The 26,858-nt window shown below is 38.2% G+C and overlaps 1 protein-coding gene across 3 annotated transcripts in view; it reads right to left on the bottom strand.

Moving 5' to 3' along the window:
* Positions 1 to 752: 752 nt before the first annotated feature.
* Positions 753 to 26,858, bottom strand: part of NXPH1 (neurexophilin 1) — a 287,676-nt gene continuing 261,570 nt past the window's right edge. For all 3 annotated transcript variants that reach the window (XM_081079204.1, XM_081079205.1, XM_081079206.1), the window contains one exon: positions 753 to 4,846. In XM_081079204.1, coding sequence (XP_080935330.1) covers positions 4,085 to 4,846 — 762 coding nt within the window. In that variant the 3' untranslated portion in view covers positions 753 to 4,084. The remainder of the gene's footprint in view (positions 4,847 to 26,858) is intronic.

Below are 26,858 nucleotides of genomic sequence, written 5' to 3' on the forward strand. Positions count from 1 at the left end.
CACTTCTTTGGCAATAGTAGTCTCCTAATTTTAGGCTGTTTCTCTAGAACTTTTGTTCAAACAAATTGAAACTAAAACTCTCTCATGAGATTTATGTTCTTTGCCATCCTAGTAAAAAATAAATAATTGTAAATTTGTTACTTATATTTCTGATAGAATTGGATGTAAAATTCAATGCACACCACTATTTTTCATTAAGAAAGATTTTTTCCTGATGCCCTCAACCCCTGAAATCATTCTTTGATATGCATAGGACTCCTGAGAAAAGCTTAACCTAGCAGTTTTTCAGGATCAATTCTGGCTGGTAAGATACTCAATTTTTATCACCTACAAACTAGGTAAATAGTAATCACTTTTATGCAAATTAATGTTTTTTCACTGTAATTTTTGAATTAATTAACTGATATGCATTTTATTTAAATAAAATGAAAAGATAAATATGAAATAGATTGGTAATTGAATAAATATCAATAAATATCTGGAAAAGGTATATCACCCAAGTCTTTCAAAGGATAAACACAGTTATTTTGCTTCACAAGAATTTGCAAACACAGGAATTTGCTTCAAGCCATTACTTGGTATTCAAAGTTGATGGTGGAGACAGAGGCAAATTGCTTTTACAAAGAGCTGTTTATATTGGTTATGTTGCTTCTTACATGTAAAGCAGTGGGGAAAAGGTAAAGAACGAACACTTTCTCAGGCTTCTCATGATTTCTTTTTTAATCTATTCTGTGCAAAAATATGGCTTACAGTTTATTGCTGAAATGTAGGAACCTGAAGATTCCCAGTCCACAGTTTTAAATATAACAAGTATCTCAATTACTTGCAGAATAGTAACTTCCAGAACTTTAGTACTGAACTATAACAGTTATACCCCTCCTACTCATGCAGAGAAATTCTCACAAGAGCCATGGACCCCCAAAATGCCCAATTGAAACCATACCATGACAATTCATTTTTTAATCATAAATAGACAAACCAATAACGCATAAGTTTTCTTCCTTGAAGCAAGAAACTGCAATAATCATTTCTCCATAATTTCAATTTTACTATAATGTTTCTGAAAACAATAGATGATGACAAACCTATGTTGGCATCAGATACTATCTATTTCCACCTTGAAGTTTTTTTTTATCTTAGCAAAGGTGTGAAATAATATTTGAGATTCTAGAGGAGATGATTTCTCTAGTGCAGTTTAAGTTTATTTCTTCAAAATAGCAAATGATTTTTCCATCATAATTAAAACTTAACTAGTTTGTTGAAGCAACAAGTTGGTCTAATAAAAATTTTTAATCTGAATCTTTAGACCTTCATATTCATCATCTTCCTTCACCCACTTCCTTGTCTAAAACAGGAAGAGTTTACTGGATAAAAATAAATTTTCTTTTAATCAAAGCTCTTTATCATCCTGACTTTTCTATATTACAGATAGAGATGTTGATGATGTAGTAGTTTAGAATAAGTATGTACAGGCCCAGAAAAAAGTTCTAAATGTGTAGATTTTTAAAAATTGAAAACTTTATTGGAAGTTTCTTGTTTCCTGTTTATTTTGTTTTTCTTCTAAAGGCAAACTATAGAAAAATAATTTGAATGTTATTTAGTTAGCTATGTTCTCTGTTTATAAACATTTAAAACCAACATGTCATGAGGAGGTTAGAGAGCAGGACCTGCAAGTGGAGACTAAAGCACATTTTCACATCATCTTGAACTTTGGATAACAAAAGGACAGATGAGACCACATAATGAAATTCATGGTCCACTAATTAAATTAGTCTAAAAAGATTGTTTTCCCCCTCCTCACTTATTCCCCTTTTGGCTAAGAGAAAACTAACTCTTAAGTGATCTCTTTGACAAACAAACCCCAGAATATCAAGATTTATCTATGGAAAATATGTCCAGCAGCTGGAACTCATGAAGCTGTTATTGCGTGTTGTGCCAGAGAGTCTGTTCCAACATTAGCTGCTAAATCCCATGGCAAATTAATTAACACATTGATATAAATGGTTATTTACTTATGTTGGAGTATTTTGAGCAATGGACGTTTACCTGGAATGATGTGTCTTTGATTTACTGTTGGAGGCTCTCTTTAGTAAAATCAGTTATTGAGTTCTCACTTTAGAACTCTGTGGTTTTGTGTTCTCTGTAGTACTTCTATTAAATTGTCTATATGAAAACATACTTATCCCTATGCAGTATGAAGGGAAGATGAGAATGGGGTAGCCTTTATTTGGTTTCTTTAGTTGACCTTTGAAACTCTTCATATACCAATCCCCAATTCATAACTTAAAAAATGTGTTACCTTACATATTTCTTCTCCTGTTTATTTTACTAGGACTGTGTACAGTAATTATTTTTAAATAGAAAGCTTAATGTCCATCAACAATGCTATATAGAGAAGTTGATCCCATTTGGTATATATAAATTGATCACTGAAGCCATCAACTGTTATTGTAATTTTTTTTCAGTTGAGCTGAATCACTATGGTAGAATCAGGAAAGTCAGCCACAATCTTCAGACGCATTGACTTGCTTTTAAAGAAAAAAAATTACCTTTGTCTCAATCCTCTGCTAAATAAAGACTTTTTACAGGAGAAAACCAACAAGGTATAATTAATTTAGGACACCTCAATTATCTCCTTATGTTCATTGATTTTGGTATTCTTGAATAACTAGCATGACAATAAACCAAAAATGTGTGCAATGCTGTATGCCACAACTGTTTCCTAGACTTGTGATTGAAACTCCTGAATTGTTTTGTCTGGGCAACTCATAGTAATTTAGACAGTTCTGTACAAATTTAGAAATATGAGATGCAAAACCAGAACTATATTCCAACACATTCTTCTTGTCAGAACCATTTAAATCACCATCTTACACAAGTACATAGTGAAACTCAACTTTAAGCATTTTATTTTTATGTACATTTCATTTTGTCCAGAAATAAAATATCTAAATACAGACAGACTGTAATGTTGTATATGTATAGTTTTCAACAATACTTGAGCTGAATAAATGCTTTGTACATTAAGTTTGTCTTTTTAATGGAGTTCACAGCTACATTGATAAAATGGTTCCTCATATCCTTTTTTTTTCTTTTTTAACCAATAACAAGCAGAGAGACAAGTACAAGTTAATATTAATAAGCAGCTCAAATAACACTTGGTTGAACTATGTACAATACAAACCATTCATACAAATGAAGACTAGGATATTGAATTTGTTACAATATGTGTAGTAAAGATAAGACAGACACTTATAACTTACACGGTGTCTGTCAGGCATTTCCCTTCTTATATAATGATCAGAACTTGTTTTAAGTAGCTTTAGCTGGTCTCAACATTGCGGAAGTCCAATGGTTGGTGATGAAAGCTGTAATCCAATATCTGCCCACATGTAAATTCCAAATGTTTGCTCATCTTTACTGAGAACAGGCTCCCTCCACAGAAGAAAAGAGCCATCTTGTATCACCTTGAATGTGCCTATTGTATGCTGGAAAAAAGTTACTACACTTCGTCATGTTCATAAAATAAAGAATACTGAGCTCTAAAGACATAGTTTTTCCATTTTAACAAGCATATACTCCTACAGTAGTATTTACCAGTACAGCTACTCCAAGCAGTAGGAATGCATGAGGGGGGATTATTGATTAGCATGTACTCAAGACTTTAAAAGAGATTTTACAACAGCAAGGGTTAGAAACCATTCACTGTCTAGTTAATCCTTTTGCTTCATGATAGTTTATCCTGAACCGTTATGAATCAGACAATGAAAGCCCTCTCAACAGGAATAATGACAGATGCAGGCGGAAATGTGTATGAGTGTGTGTTTGTGTGCATCTATATGTGAGAGCATGTCTTCAAGTGTGGCTTTAAAATCTGTGGTGATTTACAACTATACTGAGAGATGAAGCTGACTGGGCAGAAATTACATCAAATTGTTTTCCACTAGCATATGTGCAGCCAGTTGACGAGAGCAGCAGTGTAGACACATTCCAGGCAACAGATGTGACCTTCTTCTTTGAGGTAACAGCCCTGTCACATGACCTTTAATTCCTCAGGCTTCAGTCTCACCCCCCGTGTTCATCCTCATCCAGAGGGGAAGTAAGGTGTGTCGCTGTGGTAGTTGTAGTCGGGGCACACTTTCTGTACTAGTTTATAATCTGTACTATAAAAGGAAATGTAAATACAGATCACCTTAAAGGGCTTGGAGCAGAGCCAGGACACGTGACTTTGGGTCTGCTCCTGGTAACAGGTTTTTGAAGGGTCATAGTTGCAGAGTGTGTTCTTGGTAGCCTTGTCAACCTTTTCATATTCAATGCGACAGTTAAAGGACTTGGAATCTTTGGCATCAATCACGGTTTGTTGTGCCAAGTCGAATTCCACGATTTTCGTAGGGGGCACCAAGCTGACAGATACATTCCCTTGACCAGTGGAATTATGCCTGAAATAAACACTAAATGTCCCATTGCCATGATCTACAATTTTGCCAGTGATCAACAGGTTTAGCTTCACTGTTTTGATGTTGGAATGAAAATCACCCCATCCGAACATTTTCTTGAACTTGCCCGTCTTAACAATGGGCCTTCTCTTGGCCCTGGGCCGAGGCTCTTGAAGGTCTGTGGAGTTCCTCAGCCAGTCCCAGAGGTCTTGCTCAGAATAAGGTTCTGGGGTGTCATATCGCAGGTCTAAATCTGTATCGTTTTCTTTGCCACGAAAAGTCTGTGACAGGAGTCGGCTGATAGACAAGTCTTTGCTGCTTTCTGTCCATATGTGCTTTAGTGTGGATTTGTTGCTTCCTGATTTTAGAAGTTCTGACTTTCCACCATTTGTTAAATTGGCGCATGTGACCTAAAAATGAAACAGAAAAATGGCATTTACATCTCTGTACCTGAAAACACCCAACACACAGATCCAAGCTCTTTCAAATAGGCTTGGAATGAAATGATGACACTTCTTCTTGAAGTTCTTTCAGCATCTGGACAATATGCATTAATATGTAACAAAATATCATTTGTCACTTCCATTTTTACATGATAATGGAAGAGAAGAGGTGTAGGTAGACAAGAAAAAAACTACTAAACATGACCAAAAGACTATGTAAAAATATTGACTTTGATGAGTGAAAGTCAACCTAACATGAATAAAGCAAACATAAATCAAACAAAAGTCATTTTTTTCTTAGCACCAAAATACACACACCTTTAAAATAAAATTTTACAATTAATTATTTTATTTTTCTACTTCAGAATTGCAAGTTTTAAAACAGTATAATTCTCTAAAATATATTGACTGATATCCAAAAGATTTTGGGAGTCCATGCCATAATCCTGTTAGAATTTAGTTTTGCAAAGAGACTCTAGTATATTTTATAGACCTATATTTATAGGTCAAAACAAAATAATATGTTTATTATCAAATATTGTAAGTAACAATTTGCATAAGATGTAATTTTTATCTTAAGGGATTAAAATGTGGTCTAGGAAAAGGGACATGAATGAATACATTTGAATAAAATGTCTTACAGATAATTGTCAATATAGAGAAGCATAAAACATGTGGTCAATGACAGGGAAATCACTTCAGGTTGGACTGTGAGAGCCATTCAGAAATTGTTCACCTGGGATGCCTGTCTTTCTTGGAAAGAATTAGATCCCCAATAGACCAGGGATTCAGAGGAACTCTAAATCGAACTGATTGACCAAACAGCCAAATCTGTACTTTCATAATTATATAAGCATCATCCTAATAGCAGCCCCTTTGTAAAGATATAAACAAATATCCACAATGGCTTCACTGGCCTCAAGTTAAAGGAGTGACTTCTGTTCCTGATATGGAGGGCTCAAGGACCAGAGAGAACAGAGTCAAGGATTCACAGGAATCAAACGAGCCAAAAAAGAAAAATTCTTTAAGATGTGGACTGACTGTTCTAGGGTGAGGCTGCTGAAAAGAATCCCAGCTGTCCATTAAAAAGCCAAGTTTCACTTTAGACCTCTATCACTAGGCCCCTCCAGAACCAGTTCTGAGACCTGCCTCAAACCTGAGCCTGACTACCTATCACTCAGCTGCCTCACTGGACTCTCTAGTCTCCTTCCAAACTGTTCTCAAAATGAGAGGTCATTCCTGGAGAGCTTTTTAAATTCAGGCCCACTAGGAATTAGAGCTGTATCCATAGACTTAGCCACACAACCCTAGCCTGACAATAGCCTTTTACTAAGTCACTTGTACTAGAAAAACTCTATCCTAGCTCCTAGGCAGAAAGAGCATGACCTTTACAGCCAGTGTCCCTGGGATCTACACTCAGCCCTGCCACTTCCAAGCTTCATGCCCTTGGTCAAGTCATTTAACCTCCTTCTGCCTCAGTTTCTTGCACCTATAAACTAAGTGTAATAATAGTGCCTACCTCATAGGGTTGCTGCGAGGATTGAGTGGCCTAAAACATGTAAAACCTTTAGCGCAGTAGCAGGCACAATTAAATGTAGCTATTATTATGAAGCCCAAGCTGACATGTGAAGACAATTAGATAAAGAAGCCAACTAAATGGTGTTCATGGAGGTCTGGCCTGAGAGTAGCTTTGCTCTTGATTATACAGCCAACATTCACAACCTACAGGGGATGGGTTTCTCCAAAGACATAAATGCAGGGGGCCTTGGTAATGTAAGCTAGAACAAAGTCCCTTAGATCTGATAATCTTGTCTTTTCAAAAATGCCTTAGGATCAATGAGCTCTTGACTACCAGTTATGAGCTAGCAAATAGTCTCTTCACTCTCCAGTACAAACTGTGGCAATGTAAGTGAGAAATCCCACCTGGGAAAAAATACCAGCTGAAGTTGGTGTCTTCCCAATGATGCTGAGCTTAAGAAACCCTGAAAATTTAGCCCCACATAAATTTATTGCATCTAAGAGAAAATAAGGTTTATCGTGAGATTATGTCCCATGACTGCACCCTGAAAAACGAAGACTAAAACATTGGGTAGGCTAACACAAAAGCTCCATCATCTATTTCAGGCTGCCAGCCTGGGTCCCACTGCATCCACTGTGCTGCCTAAAGCAATAGCAATACCTTCACAGAAAGATCCAGAGGCCATTGTACACAGAGGTTAATGAAGGAAAGACAAGCATGACCAATGGAGAAACAAATGCTAGGGATGGGACGAGGCCCAGAAATAATGCACAGATTATGGTGGGGGTGGGGTCACGCCTAAGGGAAGCACAAACCAGCCTCATACACAGTCACTCTTCGAACTTTTAAAGGTATGACCTAACAAAAATGAACAATCCCCCTTACGTGGAATCAAAGATGGCTATCAGATGGGCCGCTGTTGATCTTGGGGCAAATTTTGGGAATTGCAAGAAGGTTGTCTTTGCTGTCAACATTCTTTTAGTTCAAGACACTTGCCTTTCACTTCTGCACAACCCTTGAATTTGCCTCTCCTCTTTTCTCCTGCACCCAAACTGTTTCCTGTTTATGGATTCCCTTCATGCCAAAACATCATTCCAGAAATGGATCACATTCAAGCAGTATGTGACTAATAATAGCAAAACGGTTGCTTTATCTAAATTCAGTTTGTTTTTTAACAAGAACTAAACATTAAGTTTTAAATGGCTGAAACTGAAAGAGAAATATTCTTTGGAGAAGGGGGTGATGCATAGAAACACATACATTTCCTTGAGGGTGAAAACGTGAAGTTGTCCACCTACCCTCTCTTCCTGATAATAAAGCCAGTCCTCTAGAGAACAATTTTCACTCTAATAGCAAAAGCATAAACCTTTGTCTTTCCATAATTAATATTATATCATTATAATTACAAAACTAATAGAAACAACAAAAGTTTCTTCTACAAATTTACCAAATGAAGTGCATGTCAAAATATATTGTTTCTCTATAACACAGAGTAGCTATAATATAAAATTTAAAACAAACATTAATTGATAAGAACAGAACAGATCTTTGGTTTTGGAGTTTATTAAGTGTGCATCTCTTTTTTGCGTTTTTGTTGTTTTTTTATTTTTTGCTTTGTTTCAATGAAATCTAATTGATTGGTCACACATCCAAATCTGCACTTGGCTAATTATATAATTATTGTCTTCAACACAGCCTCTCTATATATGCCCAAATATAAAAGAAATTTAAAAAGTAAATGCATAGCCTATTCTTTCCTTTTTACTTGGAATTACATAGTTTCCCATTCTTTGGGTGGCAAGAAGAATAAATGCCGGCATGCATTGGGTGTCAGCCTGATACTTGTTTCTCAGCATCAACATAGTTGATCGGGGAGAGGGGCTGTAATGAGAGGCATCCGTGGTGCACTGGCTCATGAAGCAGTAATGAAATTGTCCCAAAGAAGGAAGCGAGAGAGAATTAGAGTGCAATTTACCAGTGGCATATGGGGAGTGAAAGAAAAAACAAATGTGGAAGTGGGAGATATGATTTCAAGGAAAAAGAGCCAATATATTTCAAAGGATGCTAAGACCACACGCCAGGCAGACAAACCTTTGATTTTCAGGTAGAATATAAATTTTGTCTAAATTATACTCTCCACCGCTGTAGTGATTATGAGTGTGAGCTCTGGATCCGAATCTGGACTGCAATCTTTAACAGCTGTAGGATGTGAGCAAGTTGCTTAACTTGTTTATGCTTCTGTTTCTCTCATCTAAAGAATAAAAGAATGATACCCACCACTTTACAGAGTTGTTGTAAGAATTAAATAGGATACTCCGTGTAAAGTACTATGACAGAAAATACCTGGGATATGGGCAGTGTTCAACATCAGTGTTCCAGGACCACCATCATTCTCTGTATCCCACTGTTTTATGTAAAGGAATTACTTATAATAGTTTGAGAGCAAAAAAAATTTTCTAAGAAAATATTTTTCTACCCAACCTAAAGCACGCACGTGCGCGTGCACGCGCACACACACACACACACACACACACACAGCACATACTTTTGAAAGTGCTACTGCGACAACCCAAAAGAAAAAAAAATGAAAAGTTGAGTAGAGAGTAAAACTTCACAAAGGACAAGCATAAGTTCAGCTATTCAACTGTGTGACTACCAAATGCAATGGATTTATTTGCCTTCGGTGGTATGATGTGTAAAGCTTCCAGTGGTCCTGACAGTCAAACATTCTGGAACATCTCAGTTTGGCTACAAAACCAAAGCAGGTTTCACCTGTAATCATTAACACTGCCTTGAGAATTCTTATTCTCTCTTCCCTTTCCTTTCACTTGGATTAGGAGAGGAGCAGGACAATGTCCAAAAGAGAGTATCAATCATAACAAACCAGGAAGAGTTCTTAGAAAAGTTGCCAGACAGGTTCAGTATGAACAATCCCAATTTACATTGTTTTATTGATTCAATAACTATACAGTGAGACTCGGCTGATATTGAGTTAAATAATAGGACTACAAAAAGAAATGAGATATAGTCTTTGCCCTCAAGGAATTCACAGTCTAATGAGAGAATCAATTAAGCAAATAACAGTGTGGTGTGACCAACACTATGTACAACATTCTAGAAGGCAAAGTTAAAAGGTAGAAGAAGATGGAGCAAAAGAGATAATCCTCAGATCTGAGACATCAAAGAGGTTTAGGGGTTCAACAGACAGAGGTTAGGCCAAAGGAGTTTTTCTAAGCATAAAGAACATACTGTGCAAAAGCACAGAGCTGAGCAGGACACGTGAAATGTAAGAATGAAAAATTGCTCCTTACGTACTTCTGAGCCTTAGGGAGCACTGATAGGGAGGAGACACCAAAGAACTTGCAAGAAGTCAATAGAACTTTAATAAGATATGCAAAGATCAAATTGTAAGGATTCTGCTAAGGCATTTAAACTTAGTCTTATAGGTAATGGAGAAATCAATAAATTTTGTTCTGTTTTGTTTTTAAGTAAGTTATCCTGGCTCTACAATCACTAATTGGGCTTTGAAAGGGAGATTGGTAAGGAGAAGACTTGAAAAAAGAATGACTAGTTATATAACTAATTGCAATACTTTATTTGAGAAAGTAAGTGAGCCTGAACCAAGGCAGTGACAGAGAAAAAGAGAAAGAAAAAATGAATATAAGAGATATTTCAAAGGTAGGATTAACTCAACTTTAAAATTTATTAGCTAAAAAGGAACATGAAAAAGTTAATTAGTGAGTATGCCTACATCTGTAAGGAATACAGAAGTAATAAGTTAGCTGGAAAATAAAATGAAATCTCATAGGGATGTTGAAGGTTGAAGTACCTGCTAGTCATTCTGATGATGCTCTTTAAAAGAACGCTTGTAAGTTGGGTCTGAAAGTCTGGAGAAATGAGGGGTGGTGATGTTGGTTTTGTAGTATGAGCAGATGGTACTGTGAAGATAGGGCATGGTGATAGGGAAGAAGGCTGGTGATTTCTAAGAAATGTCAATGCTTTGAGGACAAGCAGAAGAGGAGCCAGGCTAGATAGAGACAAAAGAGGATAATCTAAGGAAAATAATATTGTAGAAACCAAGGGAAAATGGGAGGAAGAAAAGTGGGCATGGACAAGATTTAAATTCCAAGCAAAAATCTAATAGTTAAACACTTACAAAGAAGCCCCTTGACTTTAGAAATCTACCTTCTTAAAGCTTCTTTGGATAGTGGCAAAGAGATAATGCAAGACGAGAAGGAAGAGCAACTAGCTTAATACATATCCTCCCAGGTGCACTCAGGAATCATTCCCTTTCTCACTCTATTATATGGCTTTACATCTTAAGAACATTCATTTTTGAAACACATAAATATACACATAAAATCGAAATAGATTTTGAGCCCTGTGGAGTAAACAACATCATTGCAAAAGAAAGCCTTATGCCCAGAACACCCTCTACCACTGATTTTCCAAACCAATCAAAAGACTTGCTTTCTAAATGTCACCTAAAGATCCTTTGATGTCAGTATATCTGAGTAATTAACAGAAGTGGTGAGGACAATGGCATAAAGATGAGTACAGAAGAAAAACCTGACAACTTCTAATTAACCCAATTCTTAAAAGGCAAAGAGCACTGTCCACCTTTTTCTACAATTAATAATCATTTTTACGATAATAGAACAATGAAAACACCAAATATATTGTGTCTCCTACCTGAATATAATTTTCCAAAAAGTCAAAAGTCAAAAGTGGCCAATGCCCATTTGAAAGGAGCTGGCTCCCCGGCTCATTGATACTGCTGCCACAAATTATGTGTTTATCTCATTGTTTTAGCAATACTGAGAATAACAGAGATTCTTAACATGATGAGGTGTCTGCATTTTAAAGTATATGTTTATTTTGAGACCATTGATAAATGGGAATAAAGAGAAGGGTCATTTACTTTAACCATAAAGATAGAGCTTGGGTCTAACAGGAAGGGAGTCTGTCTGGGGCAGGAGCTGTGTGTAGGACTAGGGAGAAAAGACTGCTACTGGGTGGTGGGAACATAAGCACATAAAGAGTTGCCATGCTGATCTAACTCCTTTATATGTCTTAGAGCCATACTTTCACATTGATTTCTCTAATATCTTTTTTTTATAGGTTTATACTCATAACATAGACATGTTCACTTTTAAAACATTGTTGAAAGACTCCACTTTGGAAAATACACCACTCCTCACCTTCACTGTCTGTCACCTCAGTTATGCTTCTGGCCTTATGAGATTTTATACAAAAATTACATTCCTTTACATATATTATCGCCAAACTAGAGGTGTCTTCAGACGCATGTGTACCTCTTTTTATGAAAGAGCAATAAGATGCCTTCTAATTTCTACCAACCTGCACGTTTTACTGCTGATCTATTATTGTTCAATATAAATAATCTCAAATTGCTTTGAAAATCCTGTATTTATTTCATCAACTGTATGAATACTTGCAGCCAAACAAAAATTTTAAACAACCTGATGCTTAAGTAATATCTCTCATCAGTGAATAACTAATCAACAAAATGGCCTTGCTCTATGATTACAACATAATTTTGGCAGTTTTATGATTCACTATGTTGAATATATGTTGCATACTATTAACTGCTACTAGTTAAGGGCACACTATATTCCAGACATTGTAATTAGTGTTTTACATATGGTTTTAATTTTCATTTAGAACACACACACACACACACACACACACACACACACACACACACACAACTTTAAAGGCAGTGCTGTTTTCTTCTGCTTACTGATGGGGAGGGATATTTAAGCTTAAAAAGAGCTTGTCAAAGACCACAGCTGGTGACAGAGTTACTTCTTACTTACTCTATAGGGTGTGTCCTTTATTTCTAAGAAGCATTTAAATCATGCAATTCTACATTAATACACACTTATCAAAACATTATAGGATTCATGAAGCAGAAAGTCTTTACCGTCAATCCCTGCTCTCTTGCAATTATACTTCTCTCCCCAGAGGTAAAAAGCTGTCAAAATTTTGGTGGATATTGTTCCTAAATAAACATTTTACATATATAGTGACATATGGGCTGGCCTGGTGGCTCAGGCGGTTAGAGCTCCATATATAGTGACATATTTTATGAATTGCACTTTATATTTTTCCAATCAACAAAATATCTCAGTACCTTCAGGTATATCATCTTTACTCAATAGAAATATAGAACTCAATAATATAAAGGCGCCATACTTCTGACTGGGTAATTTTATGATAGATCTTTAATCATTACGTTGTTTCACAGCCAGGTTACCTACAGTTAACTTTTAGCCTTGATTCCATTGTTTTTCTGATCATTGTTGTTTCAGATACCTCACTCCCTCCTCTCCTGAGTTAGCTTATTTTTATGGGTCTATAGATTTGTGTGATTCTTTTAGAAAGAGTTCATAGGAGATAACCTATCTGTGTTGTTCATGCCTAAAAATGTCTTTACTGGCCATAAGCGTACACTGGGTATAATATTGATTCATCCTTCAATACATTCTGTTCTGTTTTATTTTTCTGTCTCCAAAAATTTTAGGATTTCCTCTATTTCAGGCATTGTGAAATCTCACAAGGTGGGCTACATGGGCATATATTTTTCCAGCCCCTTTCTTAACGAATGTAAAGAAAAGCACACAGATATACCTACATATGTTAGGCTCTTTGTCATAAAGTTCTCCCAAGAGGACTATAAACTCTTTCAAGGATGTTCTTTCTATATTATGCCATTTTATAACTTGGGAGAGGGAGTACCTAGCATAGAATATGCACTCAATAAATTGCCTATATGGTTTATATTCTTACCATAACTATTTCAATAGTGAAGGTCCATTGATTCTTTAGTCACAATCAAGATTTGTGGGGGGAGGCATGTGGCCCTCAGAGATTTCTCTCTTACAAGTTTAGATGCTGCACTTCACTGACAATACCTGGAGTGCCAATATTATGTATAAGAAGCCAGAGGAAATGGGTTAGTGTTTTAATACATCAAAAATACCTCATTTCCTTCTGCTTCAAAGCAATGCTCCAGGAGCAGCTCTGCTGCATTAACAATGAAAAAGCAGAAATGAAATTCCCACCTCTCCCTTAACCCTGTAGGTGCTGGAAGGCTGTATTGCACAGAAACTAAGAAAATGGGTGTTGCCATTAGAGATCACAGGGCTAAATCCAAAATCTGCTACTCTACCACTAATAACCACTTACAGCCACGTTTTCTACAGTTAGCAGTAAAGATGATACCTAACTCATCGAGTTTTCACGAAGATAAACTAAAAGACTTTATATGTAGCACATATAAAAATATGGAAATGGTACGAGTTCAATACATGCTTAACTAGGTTATGAAACCCTGAAACAAAAAAAAGAAAACAAGGCTTTCAGAATGCACACTGCTATTCTATCCCTGTCTTCTGACTGGTGACATTACATCTGCTCAGACAGTCCAAACAAACTGAGATGGAAATTAGTATAATTGTAACAACTGTGTGGTCATCTTTAGCGGTAGGTGGTAAGGAGACCACATGTAATTATGTTACAATTTAGTATTGGCAAGTGTGGAGAGTAATTTATCTCTAATATAACAACTTTAAGAGAAGACATTCTGACCACCCTGGACATTCCATGCCATCCCCAAGAAGTAGAAACATGGTATGTTGAAGACTCCTCCAATGGCTAAGACTTTTAGGTATTTACCCCATGTGCTCTCACAATCTTATGAAGGATGGCTCACTTCTGACATAGAATACTAACTGTTCCTTATGTTCTTATATTGGAGAGTGATCCAGAGTCATGGGTAACTGAAATCCTTGCAAGTTTCTACAACCATAATAATTAGCTTTCCCTTTGATTCCTTTTCCCGTAGGTACTCTTATGAAAATTATCTTGAAAATGTTCTTGGTTTTTTTAACCACAGGGGAAAAAGTATGCCTTGTGAAGAGCCATGAGTTATTGTTTCTGTTACTAAGAAATAGAACTTTTCAGCGTCTGAAAATACTGTACCCTTTCTTAAGCTCATTTTGTAAGCATATAAATATACACATAATTTTTGATATACAGAGATATTAATATTGATGAGAAATTAAGAATTATTATTCCACTTAGTGCCAGTTAATCCAGTCTCTCAAAACATAATTACAGATTACCCAGGTTTGCATTACAAACGTTGCTTCTTTTGTTAGCATTTTATATTACTTCTACTTAAAATGTACAAGAAGGATCTCATATGAGGGCTCCACGGTACATGGTTATAACAATGAATAAAACGTTTAAAATAACATGTTGAAAGACTATTTCTTAGATAAAATAAAGCCACATCAGCATCATTTTTTTAAATGCCCATAAAGAGATTTTAATTTGTCAGTAATTCCAGATGTCTTTAAGAAAAAGAGAAATAGTGAATACATAGGAAGTGCTAGATTAGATCCAGAGTCTTTCTACCTGAATTAGAGGTCAATATGAGTGATTGTCCATAATAAGGCTTGCTATGTAGATGCTGATGGAAGTTTATAGCCTTTAAATGTCAAACAAAACACATACCTTTTTAGAATGGCCTAAATGAGGAAAGATTGACTCACCTTCCAACCTTATCTTCAGCAACCTATATGAACGTATGTTCTCCCACATAACAATGGTATATGAGAACATACTGAGTAGTAATAAAAGTACACCTTATCCAATAGGAGCTCAAATTCCTGAGGAAATAACGACTTTGAAACTTTTTGAGACAGTATACTTAACACGCTCTGGTTACACAGTGGTTGATCTAGAAACCCTGCAATAGACAATGGAAGAAATCATATAAATGAAGCAATAGAGACTAGCTGTAGGGGAACGTCATCCCTGTGACATTTAGATCCCAATTTAGTTCAAAAATTCTTCTAGGATCTTTTTTCTATCAGACTATATAATGCATGAACACTGCTCACAGGGCAGAGTGGATAAGCCAATCAACCCAGAAATACAAAAAGGAGCAAAGATCCTGGAAATATCATTCTTCCATACTCCTGTAAAAGTCCCATGGACTGGGAATTTCCGATTTCCTAAAGTGCAACAAGTCCAATATTCCGAGAAGAAACAAAATTTAGCACAGCGAATGGACCCCTCATTCTTTTATCAGAGGTTAGTGATGCTAGAGTTTGAGTCATGACATTGAGTACATATGTGTTTTTGAATCATACCTTGGCCAAAATAAGATGTGATAAAAAGCCCAAGAAGCCTCGAGCACCAAGCCCCCCATGGCTCTTAAGCATAGGTAGCTCAGGGAAGACACAACTTATGCCCTGCAGGAACTCCAAAGGTCACTCTGTCCTTGAGGAAGCAAGTCCAATGAAAGCTCTTAAACCAACCTGTTCTTTACTAAAGCTCCTCCCCTAAGGAGATTAGGACCTATTCTTTGACCTTCTGTTTTTTCTTTGCAAGATTCCTAGCACTGGGTAAACACACTCCGTCCTCCACAGATTTCTTCCAGTGGCTTTGGAACCAGGTGTACCAGTTGTCCATTAGTCTGAGAAAGATTTCACTTTGGTCTTGGTCCACCCTTCTTCTCTATTCCTAGTTTCTTAAAGCATGGCCAGTGGAATCTCATACCAAAGAGCCAAGTGCCAAAGAAAAAGGAGGTTTACGCAGAGAGGTCTTGTAAACAAGCAAAAAGATGGCTTCTGGATTTAGGTGCTTTAAGTTCGTCAGATACAAAACTAAGTGGTATGCTTAGAGTCCAAAGAGAAAAAGACTTTTTTTGTTACCAAGGGAATTGAGTAAACAATTTCACTAAATCAAAGAAGGATATTCACCCAAATATTACAATATGGGAGATGGGTCATGAAGGAAATGAAGTAAACAGCCCCCAAATGACTGAAGATGCTATAAGAGAAGTCACAAGACAGGCTGGATGAAACTGTGTGTGTGGTCAGAGCGCTGAGATTCCCTTGGTCTTTAATGTACTTTAAAACAACTTATCACAGTATTAGTTTATACTGCTGTGAACATTGTGGATAGAAGCTATTGTAGGAGAACTGAGGAAAGCACAGGTTGTTAAGGTAGAATTTCCTCCCCTGGTGTGTGTCTCTACACTCACTCATTTGCAAACTCTGAGAGGTAGTTTAATTTTAATTACCCTTTGCAAAAGAGTTGGGTAACACTCCGGCTGCCACTAGAGGGCACAGCTAAGACATCTGACTGCTGACTCGGGTCTTGGTCTGAAGTCAGGATTGAATCACTAAGGGTCCCGCAAGCTCTTTGAAAAAAGCAGATGGACCAGCAAGCTTTGTGGTAACCGACGCCGCTCACTGATGTGGCTCCTGAGAGTCATCTCTTCTCTGGACCGCAGACAACAGGAAGAAACTGCTGTTGATCAAGGAACTGCAACGGAAGTCATTACCAACGGAAGACGCTGTTGCGAGCCCTTGATTCCTGATTGAGGAGGTGTGCAGGGACAAGGTATTTATATTTATGAATTTAGAAAATAGTCTAGGTCAATGCGACATATTTCTTCATCTCCGGCCTCATCTTGGCTACTCTTCTTTTCGGCCTCCAAATTCTGATCACATCAGACTTTTTTATGTGTTGTCTCTCTTCCAACTTCAGGACTTTGCACAGGATACTTCCCCATCCTGGAATCCTTTCTACCATTCCCATTTGCTTAGTTAATACCTACTCATTCTCTGGCCCAGCTTAAACTGCATTTCTACAGGAATCATCGATCCTCTCAGAGCACACTGCACTACGTATTTGTTTATAAAACTACTATTATCTCCATCTCAATCTATCTATTTACTATCTATCTATCTATCTATCTATCTATCTATCTATCTATCTATATTCTTTCCTCGAAACTGTAATCACCATGGGCAAGCCATCCAATACTTGGGCCACTATTTTTTTTTTTTACCACATTTTATAAAATGCCACTTTCCAAGTAGGGGCTCTACAAATACTGGTCGAATACATGCATGTTTGAATGGAGTGCCTGCCCTCACATAATAATGGCCCTTTGCAGATGAGCTTGACCCATCCACAGATAAACAGCTCATTTTTTCACATAGATAAACGTGCTTATATTGTAAGCCTTCATGGAGGCTTTGTATACTTCTGTAAGCATGCACAGTGATGCAAGAGAAAAGGTGATAGTTTTCTAGGAAAGCACAAGTGGTGGCCACAGGCCATTATAACCAGTCAGGAAGGTAATATCAGAAATCTACAAATAAATGAATTTTCATATCAATAAAAGTGAAACGTGAATAAGAAAAAAGTCTAGATGAAAATAACTGCAGTTTGCAGGTTTGACAAACATCAGAAAAGCTTAATGAAACAATGAGTGTAGTCTCTTCGGGTGGCAAAAATGTTAGCACCATCCTCTGGTTTTAATTTCTTGAATTTCCAGAAATTTGACCTTTAGACAATAATGGAAAAAAAAATGCTTATGGGATTCTAAAAACAGGTTTCTTCAACAAGAGACTGCCAGAGTTTCTGGGGGCATTTTCTTTGAACTATTCAAGTGGACATTTGTATAAACAAGTAATAATTGCTTTGAAACAGGCAGTTAGGCATGTGTTTGCCTGTTTTGTTGCATAAACGCCCATTTGCTTGGAAAATGCAGTGGGATTTTATAAATGAGAGGCAATACAACCAGTTTTATGGATGTGTTTGCAAAGGCTCAGAATTGAGCTGTAAAAGTGTCCATTAACAGTACAAATTTAAATTTTACTAAAAATATGACTCTTATAGGCATTTTTGTTGTTACTCTAGAGTGAAATAGTGTAAATAAACACAGTATGACTGTGACATTTCTGCTTTGTGGCTGTATAGAGAAAATCCTTGACTGTTTAGAGTTAGAATCACAAAACATCTGAAGCTAAAAGGGACCTTGGAAATTATTTTATATCTTAGCTTACTAAGTTATAAAATAATGGGTCTCTCGAGTCTCATGGAGCTCGAGTAATTCACCTAAAGTTCCGAAGATGGTTAGGGGTAGAGTGAAAACTGTAGTGAAGGTTTCCTGGCATCAGTCCACTCTTCTTGTGTTCCGAAGTTCCCTTTTAATGAGAACATATAATTTATGTCTACTTCACAGTTTATTGAAGCTTTGGAAATCAGGGTGGCAACTTCAAAATAAGAAACTGTCTTATCTTTGTTAGTGTCTTTTAATTTTGTGGAAGGAAGGAATATGGACATTTGGCATCATTTGCCAACTCTAAAATAAAGGCACTAATTTAGCGCATCACTGTTACAGCTTGGAGCCCCTTGGTTTGACTATGTACACAACCCTGTACTAAGCTCTTCCAAAACTTATGTCTCATCAGTGACTATTCTGAGGGACAAGAGAATCAAAATGAGAGAACCATTGTCACGGATGTTCGGTTAAGCACACATTCTAACACAAAGGGAATTATTCTTCAGTCTCTAAAAGAAAACATGCTTTATATTTGTTTCCAAAAGACTTGTTATTTCCTATTTTCAGAAGACTTATTTTTTTTAATTTTGATGTTATCTGAATATATTTTTGTGATTGTTCCAGTTTTATTAATGTATTACTTTTATTTTTATTTTTCAATTACAGTTGACATACAATATTCTATTTTCAGGTGTGCAACATAGTGATTAGACATTTATATAACTTACAAAGTTATCAACCCAGTAAATCTAGTACCCATCTGACACCATATACAGTTATTACAATATCATTGACTACATTCCTTATGCTGTACTTTACATCCCCATAACTACTTTGTAACTACCAATATATGCTTCTTAATCCCTTCCCCTTTTTTACGCATCCCACAAACACCCTCCCATCTGGCTACCATCAAAATGTTCTCTGTATCTACCAGTTTGTTTCTCTGTTGTTTGTGCCTTTATCTCATTCTTTAGATTCCACATATAAGTGAAATCATATGGCATTTGTCCTTCTCTGTCTGACTTACTCCGCTCAGCACAATACCCTCTAGGTCCATTCATGTTGTTGCAGATGGCAAGATTTCATTCTTTTTTATCACTAAGTAATATTCCATTGTACCTATGTACCACCTCTTCTTTATCCATTCAACTATTGCTGGACATGCAGGTCGCCTCCATATCGTGGCTATTGTAAATAATGCTGCAAAGAACAGATGGATTCACAATGTCCCTTCAAAGTAGGGTTTCTTCGGATAAATACCCATATGTGGGATTACTTGGTTCTTCTTTATCTCTTGTTATAGCCTTTGTTTTGAGGTCTGTATTGTCTGGTATAAGTATTTCTACTTCATCTTTTTTTTTTCATTTTCATTTTCAAGAAATATCTTTTTTCCCATCTGTTTTCTTTCAGTCTGTGTGTGTCTTTTGATCTGAAGCAAGTCTCTTGTAGACAGCATATATAGGGTTTTGTTTTCTTATCCATTCAGCCTTCCTATGTCTTTTGTTTGTAACATTTAATCCCTTTGTATTGAAAGTAGTAATTGTTGATAGATATGTAGTTATTGCCATTTTATTATTCATACTTTTAATCTTTTCTTCTTCTTTTTCTTAAAGAAGTCCCCTTAACATTTCTTGTAATACTGGTTTAGTGGTTATGAACTCCTTTAGCTTTTTCATGTCTGGGAAGCTCTTTATCTCTCCTTCAATTGTAAACAATAGCTTTATTGGATAGACTAATCTTGGTTGTAGGTCCTTGCTTTTCATTATTTTCAATATTTTCTGCCAATCTCTTCTGGCCTGCAAAATTTCTGTTGAGAAATCACCTGACAGTCTTATGGGAGCTCCCTGGTAGGTAACTAACTGCCTTTCCTTTCTCTTTCTGCTTTTAATGTTCTTTCATTGTCTTTAAACTTTGGCATTTTAATTATGATGTATCTAGGTGTGGGCCTCTTTAGGTTCATCTTATTTGGGACTGTCTATGCTTCCTGGGCTTCTATATCTGTTTCTTTTGCCCGGTTAGGGAACTTTTTCATCATTATTTCTTCAAATAGGTTTTCAATTCCTTGCTCTCTTTTCTCCTTATGAGGCAAATGCTGGTACACTTGATGTTTAAGGCCAATGGGCCCCTTAAACTATCCTGATATTTTTGGATTCCTTTTTATTTTTGCTGTTCTGATTTCTGCTACCTTATCTTCCAAATTGCTCATTCAAACCTCTGCTTTATGTTATCTACTGTTGATTCCCTTTACTGTATTCTTCATTTCAATTATTGTATCAATAATAATATTATTGTATTATTATTACAATATTATTATATCAATAACAATATTATTGTATCATTCAATAATAATATTATTGTATTATTCAATGACTTCTGACTTGTTATTTTCTATGGTTTCTATATCCTTTTTTATGTTTGCTATTTCTTTGTTGAAGTTCTCACTAAGTTCCTTGAGCATCCTCATAACCTGTGTTTTGAACTGCGTATCTGGTAGGTTGCTTGCCCCATTTTGTTCAGTTCTTTTTCTGGAACTTGGTTCTATTCTTTCATTTCATGTTTCTTTGTCTCCCCATTTTGGCTTCCTCCTTGTGTTTCTTTCTATGCATTAGGTAGAGCTGCTATTCTCCTGGTCTTTATAGAGTGCCCTTATGCAGTAGTTGTGCTGTGGGACTCAGTGGCACAGTCTCCCTGGTCACCTGAGCAAGGTGCTCCAAGTATATCTCTTGTGTGGGTTTTGTGTGCCCTCCTTTTGTAGTTGAGCCTTGGTTACAGTTTGCATGTCAATGGGAGGGATTGACCCTCAGGCTGATTGGTTTTCAGGACTGGCCATGACTACAGTGGAGGAACTATTGTGCAGGGGCTGACTCTATGGAGCAGGATTCACTTTAGCAGAGCTCTGGTGCCTGCCCAGTCTGCCCTTTGAAGGTGTCATCTGTGGAGGTGGCCTGGTGGTGCTCTGATGTGGTTCAAAGCTGAGTACTGGGTCTTCTGGCCCACAGGACCTCCTGGGAGGGGCCCCACCTCAGGCCAAGTTTAGCCTCCACCGTGCTCTGGCTGGATCTAGGTGATATATGCCACAGAGTGATCCTTAGATGGTTTCCACCTGCCCTGAGCTTGGCGGTGCCTCAAGAGGCCGAGCTGTGAATCAAGGCCAGCTGCCACTAGTACTGGGCTTGGGGCTGCTTGGCAAGACATATGGAGCACACCAAGGCCAAATGTTTCTTGTTTGGGGTTTGTGAGCCTTTGAGAGATTTTAAGAGAGTAAGCAGCTTAAGCCAAGACAGGCCATTTGTTGGAAAAGACAATAGAAGTGACTTGGATGGGCCTGAAAGGTTGGAGAGACAGGGTCTCAGGGAATCACCAGGGCAGATCAAATGTTGTTAGCAAGGTTAATGGAGACACAGGTATGGTGGCTGCCTCCATCTGCATGCTGCATGAAACAGTGGAGAGCTCAACAAAAGAACAATGGCTTCTGCCAGCACTTCTGTCTGCAAGAAAGCTGCCCCTCCAGCCCTCACTCTAAAGTCAGACAATTCTGTTCCTCCCATATGTCCCTGGTGCCTTTCAAGCTGCTGTTCCAATGCTGGAGCTCAGAGGGAGTGAGTCCATTAGTGAGTGAGTCCATGTGCTGATCCGTTAAGAGAAGCACCTGGGACTCCAGCCACCCTCTGTCTCACTCAGCCACAATCTCTGCTGGTTTTTATGGCCAGAAGTTATGGGGACTTTTCTTTCCAGTACTGGAACCCTGGGCTGGGGAGCCTGGTGTGGGACTAGGACCCCTTGCTTCTCAGGAGGGACCTCTGCAATTGATATATCCTCCTGATTTTTAAATGGTCACATGTGTAGGACACCCCATGTGGTGTCTCTGCCCTTCCTACCAGTCTTGAGGTGGTTTCTTCTGTATGTCCTGATTTATAAGACTTCTGTTCAGTTACACTAGACTTCAGGTGGTTCTCTGTGATAGTTGTTCTGTAGTTTAGTTGTAATTTTGAGGTGGTTGTTAGAGGATACAAGCACAGCATTTACCTATGCTGCCATCTTAACTGGAAATTTTCTCAGAAGACTTACTTAAAAAAAAAAAAGAGAGAAGTTGAAGCAAAAGTTTGTCAGATTCTTTCTTCTATAAATCCATCAGCAAGCATTTGTTAAGTAACTGTGTGTCGTGCGGGGGACCCTGCTCGCTGCGCCATTTGTCGTGCAGGGTCTCAGCTCCCACTCCCCGCCCAAGAACGCAGGACACGGTAAGGCCAAAAAGGAACACCCATGGAGCCATAAGTAGGGGAGTCAAACCAATATATTCTCTCTGGCGGCTGGGCTGGAGACACAGGAAGCAGGATCTACATAATCTGCCTAACAGCAGTCCGCGCTTGCCAGCCACCATCTTCTTGCTAGCCCCCATTCTTCTCCTCTGCTAGCGTAGCCACAGCCGTTATATTAGTGGCCAATGGCTTACGGGTTACAGCTGACGGCCAACTAGCCACAGCTGCTGGCATCTGATCACAGTTGATGGCCATTTACTACCCGAGCCAGCACCTTTCTATGTGAGGCCGAGAGCCTGGAAACTGTTTTTTGGGGTTTTGTCCCCACACTCCACCCCTACAGGGTCTCGCCTCACAATCTACACGACAAGCGTCTTCTGCGAGGGGCCCTGTGCAAGGAGCCTGGAGGTGAATGCAATATCCTGGACACAGCCAGGCTCTCTGAGTACAGCCAGGGTTTCTCAGGGCACCACCAGTACTTCTGGGCACAGCCAGACTTCCTGGGCTTCTTAGGGTACCACCTGTCTCCCCGGGCACAGCCAGGTTTTCTCAGGGGACCACCACAGTACTTCTGGGCACAGCCAGACTTCCTGGGATTCTTAGGGTACCACCTGTTTCCCCGGGCACAGCCAGCTTTTCTCAGGGCACCACCACAGTACTTCTGGTCACAGCCAGACTTCCTGGGCTTCTTAGGGTACCACCTGTCTCCCCGGGCACAGCCAGCTTTTCTCAGGGCACCACCACAGTACTTCTGGTCACAGCCAGACTTCCTGGGCTTCTTAGGGTACCACCTGTCTCCCCGGGCACAGCCAGAGTTTCTCAGGGCACTGCCACTCTCTCTGGACACAGCCAGACTTCCTGGACACAGCCAGGGCCTCTCAGGACACTGCCACTCTCTGGACACAGCCAGACTTCCTGGACACAGCCAGGACCTCAGGGCACTGCCACTCTCTCTGGGCACAGCCAGACTTCCTGGACACAGCCAGGGCCTCAGGGCACTGCCACTCTCTCTCTGGGCCTCTCAGGGTACTGTGCTGGAACAACAGCGGCTCACATCAAAGTGCTTACATATTATCAATGGCGGCCAGTCAAGACACAAAAGCAAACATCAAACCAGTCCCACTACATGGTGGTATGTTCCCAAACAGTCAAGCGTCCATTAAATTAGGAATGGAAGGCAATTCCTCATAGTCCATAGTCATTCGCCAGGGCTGTCCTGGGGGTGAGGGATGACCTTGACCTCACCCTCATCTCCCACGGAGGACTCAGCAAGCGTTTCCTCCTGGGACTAAAAGTCCTGCATCCGGGCTGCCTCAGCAAGCAGTTCCCAGCCCACAGGGCGGCAACAACCTTCGCTTTCTCCACTTTCTTCGGCCTCTGCTGGTTGGGGAACCATCCACATCTTTCCACCCCTCCACGGGGATCGAGCTCTCCGGCAGCTGCTCCTCCTGGTCTTCCTCAGACTGAGCTTTCATACGCACAAACTGCTCCACTGCCCTTCGGAAAGCTTTGGCCAGCACCGTATCCTGCCGGCTACGCCATGTGTCCCGCAGGGGACCCTGCTCGCTGCGCCATTTGTCGTGCAGGGTCTCAGCTCCCACTCCCCGCCCAAGAACGCAGGACACGGTAAGGCCAAAAAGGAACACCCATGGAGCCATAAGTAGGGGAGTCAAACCAATATATTCTCTCTGGCGGCTGGGCTGGAGACACAGGAAGCAGGATCTACATAATCTGCCTAACAGCAGTCCGCGCTTGCCAGCCACCATCTTCTTGCTAGCCCCCATTCTTCTCCTCTGCTAGCGTAGCCACAGCCGTTATATTAGTGGCCAATGGCTTACGGGTTACAGCTGACGGCCAACTAGCCACAGCTGCTGGCATCTGATCACAGTTGATGGCCATTTACTACCCGAGCCAGCACCTTTCTATGTGAGGCCGAGAGCCTGGAAACTGTTTTTTGGGGTTTTGTCCCCACACTGTGATTTTTAAATTTTTCAAAAATTACCTCAAGGAAGTTATTTTACTCACTTCATATCCATCTATATATTGGCTCACTCCAGATAACTCAGTACTGTTTTACTCTCTAATGAATAAAAGTCCTAGAATTTTGGAGCCACCCTCCTGCTATGAGCCTCAAAAAGCAGTGATTCTCAGAAGAAAGTGCTAAAGTAAAATCAGGGTAAGTGATCTGCAATATATGCTGAGAATTACGTCAGCATTGACAATGGGGTTGTTGGAATGTGTACAGTATTAAACAGCATATTCCAAGGGTATCAATGATTTGCTTCTAGCCAAAATAGTTATTTCATAATTTGACATAATGGTAAAGGAAGATGTGAGATTTATGCTTTTCTCAAAGTGGAGGTTAGTTTTGAACAGTCAAGAAATGCATTTATAAGTAAATATTTTTCAGATAGACTGCAAGGATGATCCATCTTAATTGGAATCTGCACAGAAAATAGTATTTATGTTCATATATTTTGTCTTTTTAAAATTTTAATGTAATTTCCAACTTACAGAAAGTTATAAGTAACTTACAATACTCTTTACCCAGATTCACCAATTAATTCCATTTGATCATATATTATTTTATTGCTCCTTTTTTCTTATGTATGCAAGCATGTATGCATATAGATTTTTTTTTTTCCTTTTCAGAGTTAAGTTGGGGATATCTTTCCCATTTACCATTAAAGACATTCTGGAGTAGTTCCTAAGAAAAATTGCGTTCTCTTATATAACCATAATATAGCTATCAAAATCAGGAAATTTATTATTTCTACACAGTATAATTAAATCTGTAGTCAATATCCAATGCTTTCTATTGTCCCAATAATACCCTTTATACTCACTAATTTTTCTCGTTCAGGATCTAATCCAGTGTCATGCATTACATTTAGTTGTTGTGACCCTTCACCAGACTTTCTTTCTGGTTTTTGTCCTTTCGTATTTTTGTAAAATGAAAAGATTATAGACTAGTTAATTTGTAAAATGTTCCTCAATTTGAGTTTGTCTAAGGTGCCCTGAAAATAATTTTATAGTAAAGTTCTACAACTTTCTATTGACAAAGGTGGTAGTGGGGAAAGAGTGTTCCTTGACTTGAGAGTGAAGAAAGCAATGCTTTGATTAGTTGTAGAGAGAAAAATATTGTACTATGTTAGGTAATAGCCCTGTAAGTCATTTAGACTATTTAATATAATTTTACATGTAATTAATCTGCCTTATATATAATTGTTTTACTGTTTTTGAGAATAAACTCATTACATTTTGTTACTTTGTGTCCTTTCATTTCACATTTTGTTTAAATGAAGTTCATGTTTTCTTAAAAAATTATTTCCTAAATACACTAAACTTATCAGTCTGAGGCTGACATTGTTTTTTGTTTTAATCAGAAGGATTTTTAAATAATATTTGCAGTGTTTTATTATTTCCATCATATATTACCATGTTATATTATATTAACATATAAAATATATTATGTTATTTCCATCATATATTAACATGTTATGTTGGATTGATCTCCAACAACCTTTCTGGGGTGTAGATACTGATAGCCCAGTGATAGACTGGGGAAAATTAAGGCTCACTGGCAAAGAGATTTCCTTAGAATCACACATTCAGGAAGTAACATTCAGATTCTGACTGCAAATCTGACTGCAAACAACCAGAAAGGTGGTTGTTTGTCTATTGCTATTTAACAAGAGTATGCATGGTGATTCAGTTTCTTAATGGACATGAGCCAACTGACCTTGACTAAATAGAGGTATATTCATGCTTCAACCAGGGATGTAGAACTTCAAGTTCAACTATATCTTGAATAGTCATTCCCCCAAAAGAGCTGACCAGCATATCATACAATTTATAATGTACCAAGTGCTCAGGTATACAAACACTCAACTATATATCCGGCAGGTGTTCCACGGCCAAATGACAATAAATTTCAAAGCCATAACCTCTTAAACCTCAACTTTCTCATTATAAGTTAGAGATAGTAATATCCTTGTCCCAGGATTATTTTGAGAATTAGAGACAATATATACGAATGTTTCTTCTCAATGGATGGTAGATGTTAATAATATTTGCTTTAATTTGATATATTTTTACTCATCAAGATGGCTATATTGATCCAGGTAGTTAATTTTGTATGAAAGAATTTAATTTCCATAATTTAAATTCATGTAGAAAAAAAGTGCATGTTTTAAGTATGTTGGCATAGTGGTAAGAACATGGACTCAGGAGGCAGACCACAGGTTCACATCCCCGCTCTAAGATAGATGCCTTTGTCCATGGGAATTGCCTAAATGATGA

The sequence above is a fragment of the Rhinolophus hipposideros genome (assembly GCF_964194185.1).
Source record: "Rhinolophus hipposideros genome assembly, chromosome: 18".
Lineage (NCBI taxonomy): Eukaryota > Metazoa > Chordata > Mammalia > Chiroptera > Rhinolophidae > Rhinolophus > Rhinolophus hipposideros.